This window comes from Actinia tenebrosa, unplaced genomic scaffold (assembly GCF_029948245.1).
Source record: "Actinia tenebrosa isolate PJP-AT-01 unplaced genomic scaffold, QUT_ActTen_1.0 PGA_scaffold14__42_contigs__length_11649687, whole genome shotgun sequence".
NCBI lineage: Eukaryota > Metazoa > Cnidaria > Anthozoa > Actiniaria > Actiniidae > Actinia > Actinia tenebrosa.
This window is the reverse complement of record NW_028292574.1, coordinates 4279646-4288061: the sequence shown is the minus strand read 5'-3', so window position 1 is coordinate 4288061 and position 8416 is coordinate 4279646. Positions and strand designations below refer to the sequence as shown.

At 35.6% G+C, this 8416-nt stretch overlaps 1 protein-coding gene and 1 long non-coding RNA gene across 2 annotated transcripts; both read left to right on the top strand.

Moving 5' to 3' along the window:
- The first annotated feature begins 483 nt into the window (after nucleotides 1-483).
- On the top strand, nucleotides 484-4439 carry LOC116298049 (uncharacterized). Its single transcript, XM_031706389.2, has 4 exons — nucleotides 484-679; nucleotides 2979-3021; nucleotides 3503-3553; nucleotides 3965-4439. Exons 2-4 carry the CDS (start codon nucleotides 2983-2985, stop codon nucleotides 4313-4315), a joined length of 441 nt encoding a protein of 146 aa, XP_031562249.1. The 5' UTR covers nucleotides 484-679; nucleotides 2979-2982; the 3' UTR covers nucleotides 4316-4439.
- Nucleotides 4440-5876: 1437 nt separating this feature from the next.
- LOC116298047 (uncharacterized) lies at nucleotides 5877-7978 on the top strand. The gene is made up of 4 exons (XR_004197296.2): nucleotides 5877-5973; nucleotides 6303-6369; nucleotides 7119-7148; nucleotides 7580-7978. It is a non-coding gene; the product is annotated as an uncharacterized LOC116298047 (long non-coding RNA).
- Nucleotides 7979-8416: the final 438 nt, after the last annotated feature.

Here is an 8416-nt window from a genome sequence, read left to right as displayed (position 1 = left end):
GCGCATGCAAGGCGAGCATGCGCAATAAGAAATCTTCGTTCTTTCGAACAAAATTCTGGGTAAAGCTGATGGTACTACTTTGTAGTGCATAGGACCATGGAAACAAATTGATTGAAAGTTTTACAGAAATCTGACGTTACATCTATTTTTCTTCAATCCGAAAACCACAAATTTATGAGCCATCATATTATTTCCACTACGTTTGATTCTTAGCGAGACGTTTCAATGTCTACTACGCACTGAAACGGGCATCTGTGTAAGAGGCTAATTGCAAGCACGATTTTACTGAAACCGAAAAATGAAGGTGCTTTTTATTGTGGCTCTCTTAAGAAGCTTTTTATAGCCTTATTTCAGTAAAAGGCTGGGAATTTCTTATTTTGGCCAAAAGAATATTCCTTCAATAGATTCAGACAAATGCGTGACCCGTTTCACGTTTATTGACTAAGTAAAACTGGTTCTAGAAAAACCTGTTGTAAACCGGTTTTTCACTTTACCTTCAAAACAACACGAACTATAACGTGACTTAATCTAGTTATTTTTTAGCAGCTTTTCGTCAATATAAAGTGACATTATTCGAACATTCGGAGAAAATATCTTTTCCTGAAGGAATTTACATTCGATCAAGAAGAGAGAGAGAGCAAAACCGAAGGACATTCAGTAAAACCCAGCTGAATTTTAGGTACAGTACGTCAGACATACAACATTTCCTACACAATTATTTTTTAACTTCTAGCTTCTGGGATAGAAGTGGAATAATCGACAATCATGAATCATGAATTACGTCTTCGAAATGTAAATAATCATGACTCTTACAATATACTTCGCCGTTTGGAAATTTACTGAGAATCATGAATTTTTGTTACGATATAATCTGGAATCATCAATCACGCATAAAAATGCATTAAGGCATCATGAATAAGTGTCGGAAATACATTTATAGGAATTATAAATTATCAAAATTAACTTAACGCTTTTATCCACGAGTTTAGCTACTCTGCTGCATACAATGCCCTACAAGAGATAAAATACAATATGTTTTTTTAGTGGCTATTCGTACGTCACCCGTACGGTGACTTGTATTTTGCTATATAGTACGGGAGTCAAAAGTTTCGTCGATTTTCTCGCGAACTCTGTATTCTTTTCCAACCTAATAACGATATTCTTGTTTAGACCAGCTAGGCGATTCATGTCAGTGATGTTATTTTGATTCAAACTTATTCGACAAGTCTGTACTCAGTAGCGAGAAACTCACTTTCACGACAATGTTTTTCGTGTAGTCTGAGGTCAGTGTCACGGCGGGAAATGTCACGCAATAGAATTTCTGACGACTCCCGTACGAATAACAATCGCGAATAATTCGTACGGGAGTAAAAAATATTGGTAAATATTCGCTGAACCGACTCCCGTACGAATAACAATCGCGAATAATTCGTACGGGAGTAAAAAATATTGGTAAATATTCGCTGAACCGACTCCCGTACGAATAACAATCGCGAATAATTCGTACGGGAGTAAAAAATATTGGTAAATATTCGCTGAACCGACTCCCGTACGAATAACAATCGCGAATAATTCGTACGGGAGTAAAAAATATTGGTAAATATTCGCTGAACCGACTCCCGTACGAATAACAATCGCGAATAATTCGTACGGGAGTAAAAAATATTGGTAAATATTCGCTGAACCGACTCCCGTACGAATAACAATCGCGAATAATTCGTACGGGAGTATAAAATATTGGTAAATATTCGCTGAACCGACTCCCGTACGAATAACAATCGCGAATAATTCGTACGGGAGTATAAAATATTGGTAAATATTCGCTGAACCGACTCCCGTACGAATAACAATCGCGAATAATTCGTACGGGAGTATAAAATATTGGTAAATATTCGCTGAACCGACTCCCGTACGAATAACAATCGCGAATAATTCGTACGGGAGTATAAAATATTGGTAATTATCATATGACCCGTACGGCCCTGCTCGCGCGCTCTAATAAAACCATTGGAAAAAGTCACGTGATGGGGGCCGGACGGGTTGACGTAAGCGGGCCGGAAAAACCCGTCCGGCCCTGCTCGAATCCGCGCGCTTTCTCTTTTTTAGCTTTTATTTACTATTTCTTTCTTTCTTTATTATTTTTATTGATTTTTTCGTGAGGGTCATATGATAAAATGCTTATAAGCGTAAGCGGGCCGGAAAAACCCGTCCGGCCCTGCTCGAATCCGCGCGCTTTCTCTTTTTTAGCTTTTATTTACTATTTCTTTCTTTCTTTATTATTTTTATTGATTTTTTCGTGAGGGTCATATGATAAAATGCTTATTGACTGAGTTAGGTCGGGCCGTACGGGAAAATATTTGGCTCTCGGTCATTTGTACGGACCTCGCTGCGCTCGGTCCGTACGGCATCACCTCGAGCCAAATATTTTCCCGTACGGCCCTCCCACTCAGTCAATAAGTACATAATATTCGCTGAACCGACTCCCGTACGAATAACAATCGCGAATAATTCGTACGGGAGTATAAAATATTGGTAAATATTCGCTGAACCGACTCCCGTACGAATAACAATCGCGAATAATTCGTACGGGAGTAAAAAATGTTGGTAAATATTCGCTGAACCGACTCCCGTACAAATAACAATCGCGAATATTTCGAACGGGAGTGAAAAATGTTGGTCATCAAGGGAGATAGCTACACTCTTTTTAGAGTTCTTCCTAGATTTTGTAATTGAATTTAAAAATCCTTTTTCAAGCTAAAACTAGAATAATTGTTTTAATATTGAAAGCATTTTTGCATGACCTGTTTTCGCCATCATGCACGTCCACTGTGTGACGATTGCGTGACGGCGTGATAGCTGAAAGTAGAATAGTGACGTTTGCTTTACCGTGCCGTGTAATGACATCATCCTTGTTTTATACCTCTGATGAATCGATTGATTGCTTTTTATATTCAAACTCCTATTTTTTGTCTGTACAGAAAAATGCCTAAAGAAGACAGCAAGCATGATAAGAAACCATCCGTAAGTGAAGGATTGTTTAAAAATATTGAACCCTTAGTTTGTAAAATCAGCTTTAAATAAACAATATACAATATCACAATATCAGGAAACCACTGCCATCATGTGCTATCAACCAGAAAGTATTCATCTAGTAGTTGGTATCAATCAATACAAATTTCACAAGGGACCAAAATAAGCCTGAAGTGAGATGACGTTTTGCCCCCGACTCTATACCATAATAGTTTTTAAAATTCTTTCATAATAAATTTTTTGATCCCTTAGAGAATACAGGAACAATAGTCATAATTAAAGAACAAAAGCAATGTGAAAAGGATTATGGTCTAGAGACGGGGGTAAAACGTCATCTCGCTTCAGGCCTATTGATAGCGACCAGAGTGTTCTAGGGCTAGAAAATCAGTTTGAAAAGAGAAGTAGTTGTCTTATATAACTGAAATGAAATCAAGAATGCCAACTTAATAGCCATTTCCTTGTGTATCTTCAGCATGAAAGTGAGAAAAAGCATAAAAAAGAAGAGAAGAAAGAAGAACATGAGGTATGAACATAGTGACTATCCTCCCTGGGCGTGGTTTGCCACACTTTTCAAACCATGCATCTGACACCTACTTCCCTTGAGTTTAAACCATGAGAAGTGGTATATATTATTAAATCTAAGACCTATTTTCTTGTACATATCACATATGGGAGAAGTTGGACTGGTATGCCACACCCTTTAGACTATGGATCTAAGACCTATTTACTTGTACATATCATATATATGGGAGGACTTGGACTGTGGTATACCACACTCATTGTTTATACCATGATTCTGGGACCTATTTGCTTGTACATATATATAGGAGGACTTGAACTGTGGTATGCCACACTCATCGTTTATACCATGAATCTAGGACCTGCTTTTTTCTTGATAGTTTTTAACAAAGTATTCTTGTTCTCTTTTCTTTAGAAAAAACACCCAACTGAACATGTAGGCAAAGAGAAGAAGGCAGAGGCACAGAAGCACTCGCCAGAGCACGAGAGAAAAGCTGCGGCCGAGAAGCATGGAAAACATGACAAGAAGGAGGCTGAGAAACACGATAAAAAGGAGGGGAAACATGAAGCACATGAGAAACATGAGAAACATGAGAAACATGTCAAGAAAGAAGAAAAGCATGACAAGAAACACCCAGAAAGTCATGGAAAACACTCCCCAAAACACTCCAAGAAAGACGAAAAACACCAGACCAGCCATGGTAAACATTCGCCAAAACAATCCAAAAAAGACGAAAAACATGGTCACAAAGGAGGCAAGAAATAACACTGTCACATCTTGTGTGACAAGATAGTTATTTACCGATAGTTTGGTTGAAAGAAAACTCGTTGCGTTTGAATTTGAATAAAACTGACACTTGATTTTTTTAATTACAAATTATCATATGTGATTTTTAGTCGTTTTGTTTCTATGGATCACTTAAAATCTTTGCCCCATTTAATTAATGCGATTCAAGGACGCGATTCAATGTCGTTTGCCGGCATTATTCGCGCAGATCTGTTCTGCGCATATAGAGTGTGTTTTTCAAGATCAAACTTCGTCACCCTCGTTGCAAAAACGATTACTTCCAAAACAACATACATTGATGTGCCCCATATTTTATTCTAGAGATTTAAAGAATATCGTATTCTTCCTTATGCACTAGTGCATAGTGGGATTGTTTTATGATAGCTATTCAAAGCTATTCACGCATTTATCGGTTAATAAGAACTGCGTATTTGCAATTTCGAAACTAATACCCCATTCACACCTAAACGTGTTTAGTTAAACTATGTTTTCATTAGGAAAAAAATTGATAAACTAGAAACCTACAATATAATGAAACTTTCTAAAATATTGTCAGAGCAAGACAAAGGATGGTTTACATGCATTATTTTACCAAATATTGTGCAGTGTTCGTAGATAGTTTTCCAAACCTGTTTAGTTAAGCCACTTTAAAACATGTTTAAGCCTTGGTGTGAATGGGGTATAAGTTTTGTAAGTAGATGACGTAAGCCCCACGATTAGCTTCATCTCAGTGAGTGACTGATTATTTACAAATAATCTTAAAAATATAGCTCCTGATAAATTTAAATAAAAGAAAATAATAATAGTAAGAATATATATAAATATTTATATATAAATAAGAATCAATCATGTTTAAAAAGGTGTGTTTTGAGTGGTTTTTTTTTTTTATATATCTAGAGAGGCTAAGTGTCTAATGTCTTTTGGAAGGTCATTCCACAACTTTGGAGCAGAGACTTCAAAAGATATATCGCGAACTTATTTCATTATGTTAAGTTTAATAGATGAGTCAGCGCTTTAGCTTTTTGAAATCTATCCCTTTTACTGAAAGCAAGAAAAAAGCACAAGATGATTACGTAAAATCCAGTTTAACAGGTTATTCCGACCCGTGTCCACCCAGACTGGTACGGTCAGCTATGTTTCACTTCATTACTATACACAACAGCGATCTGAAGTGTTTACATTACCCCGACTGCAAATACGGTTTTTCCTAAAAAACTAAAAAATATTAATACTAAAAGTCGTTTTTTCCCTGTTGTAGCTTTTAAACTCTGTATCTCCATTTATTGTAATTTTATTTTTTCTATTTCAATGAAAGGCTGAAAAATTCTAATTTCCCCCAATTATTTTCGTAAAATTTTCCTCAAAAGGCTTCAGACAAAGTGGCGTGACCCTGAATTTCACGAAAAACCGGTTCTTCCAACATAACTGGTTCTGTTTATGAATTTGTTTTTCACTTATCTGTCAAAATGAAAGATTTAGTCCTGTTAATTTTTTGAAAAACAGGTTTTCGTCAAATACGCGCTAAACTGGTTTGACGATCTGTACCTATAAAACTGATCTTCGAACATGTGAAAGTATATTTTCTGTAGTCCACGAGATCAAGAAAAGAGAGACAGGACTAAAGCTCGCTGGAAAAGGTAAGATACGTCTGCATGCAGCATTTCCTATAGAATGATTTCCACAGTCTAGCTATTGCTCGAGGTTTTTAAATAATATTTTATTATTTCTTTTAAATATCTGAGCCCCTGTACAACTGGATTAATCAGAACGCAAATATTTTACAGTCAAGTCACGCGTTCCGCGTGACTCTGAATCTTACCGAAAACTGGTTTTTCCAATAAATGAATGTATTTATAAACCTGTTTCTCATTCGAAAACTGGTTTTTGTCAAAATACGAGCTAATCTGGTTGTGTGAGGTTTCGTACCTATTAAAACGAACATTAACTGACCATATATTCCTTGAAGGAGTCTTCGTCAGATCAAGTGAAAAAGAGTCATAGAACCTTAGTTCGCCAGAAAACCCAACCGAAAGGTAAGATACCTCTGCAAGCAGCATTTACTATAGAATTATTTCCAATTTAGCTATTGTTCGAGTTTAAAGTTCTATGAAGTATTTAAGGTGACTCCAAAATATATTGCGAGTGAATTTAGCGATTTCTTGAACGCCCTCGTATCGCTTCAAAAATACTCGGATATTTCTGAATTTAGCACATGTTAGAAGAAAATCTATCGAGCCCATTTTTTAATGCGCTTTTTTTTTTTTTTTTTTTTTTTTTTTTTTTTTTTTTCCCGCCTATTTTGCCGCACAGATACCTAGCGAGCAGGAGGACAATATCGTGAAAAACTACTGTTAGAAAAACGGCCCGTAACGGTAATCATGACTCAAAAGTAATATTTCGAGTGCACCGTTCAGAATAAATATCTAAGTGTTTTTCATGCAATCTGATTGGCTGACAGTCATGATCGCTAACGCACGGAGCCAGCGCTCAGCGCGCGCTTGAAACCGCTTTTCTTTTAAACCTTTCCCTCGTTTTCTAGTATTTGTATTTTGTTATTTTTATTGACCTCCCATACAACTAGAAAGTAAATATTACCTCGATAAAGGTTGAGATGTCGTGCCGATATTTCATTACCAAAGTGTTCATCAACTATCAAACATAACAATCGTTCACTATTAAAACTAATGACGTATTATTTTATTATTACTTCATCTTACTTTATTTATTCTTCCCATGCATTCATTGATCTTTTATATTCACTCGTGTCCTTTTGTCTCTACAGAAAATGCCTAAAAAAGACGAGACCAAAGCCGTAAGTGGAGGATGTTTTTACAGATTAAATCATTAGCTTGTATATGTCAAAATATAAATCTGGGGCATAGCTTCTTGTAAAGATCCCTAAACTTGTGCCTACACAGCCGGAACTCCTTACCCAATGACATTCAATTACTGTCAACTTTTAAGAAATTTATTTATTGAATTATTATTTAAAAAATTTCATTATTCTCTCTCTTACTGTTTATCTATAAGGATAATTTTCTAACTGTTTACTTGAGTATATTAATTATTTAATTTGTTATTTGTGTATGTATATATATCTCTTTTCCATTTCATCCAATGATACTCATATAAATATATGGAGAGTACCATTACCAAAGGTGTAGCATACCACACTTTTTAGTTTGTTTTAAATTTTTTCATTTATTTTTTTAGCATTAGTATTGATCGTTTGTATTTCTCTAGAAAAAGACCGACGCAAAGCCAGAGGCTGCAAAAGCCCCCGAGAAGCCAAAGGGAAAACCTGCCGCCAAAAAAAGCCGACAAAAAGAAATGACTCTGACTTGGTCTAAAACGTCAAAAATAATCATCCTAGTTTTAACCAGTCAACACATGATGATAAAACAGTTGAAAATAAGGTTATTTACGAAAAAATTAGTCTTAGGATGACATTGTACTACACATCAATATAACATTACAAATATTATATTATATTAAGTGTACCTAATATAAATGAGAAATCAATAGGAATATGCATCGCTGTTTGACATTACATGTTTACAAAAAAAACTAGGAATGATGTTATATAATCTTTGTTTGTTTCTGTCATGTCACATAATTTTGAAATAAAATAACTATTTGTAACCAGGTTTTTGAATATATGAGTAAAAATGAACGTTATTAATATTTTTTACACAAGTGAATATAATAAATCCGGCGCGCTCATTGGTCACAATTTACGTCTAATAATGATATACACTTACAGGTGAATATAGCGCGCACGCTTTGTCGACTTGTGCCGCTTGCAGAGATAAAATTTTAATAAAAACAAGACGCTCTTGGAGTGTGCACTGGGTTGCCCAATGTGCTGGTGTGATGGAACTTATACAACACATAATCTTTGTTATGTACGGCTATTTGGGAGGAGCGGGTACTTTGGAATAGTTTAGGTGTATTTTTCTTTCAGAACACTTTTTTTTCTCACATCCGAATTTATTCAAAAGTGTACACCTTTTAAATGGAGCCTACAGTATTAAACCTTAGTGACGTCAGTTTTCTCCGGTTACAAAACCGCATCTGTAT

Bases quoted from the DNA above. Each gene is read 5' to 3' on its own strand.
- LOC116298049 (XM_031706389.2), top strand. From the start codon at position 2,983: ATGCCTAAAGAAGACAGCAAGCATGATAAGAAACCATCC. The intron at 3,022-3,502 runs GTAAGTGAAGGA...GTGTATCTTCAG, and splicing joins AGCATGATAAGAAACCATCC to CATGAAAGTGAGAAAAAGCA. The intron at 3,554-3,964 runs GTATGAACATAG...TCTTTTCTTTAG, and splicing joins AGAAGAAAGAAGAACATGAG to AAAAAACACCCAACTGAACA.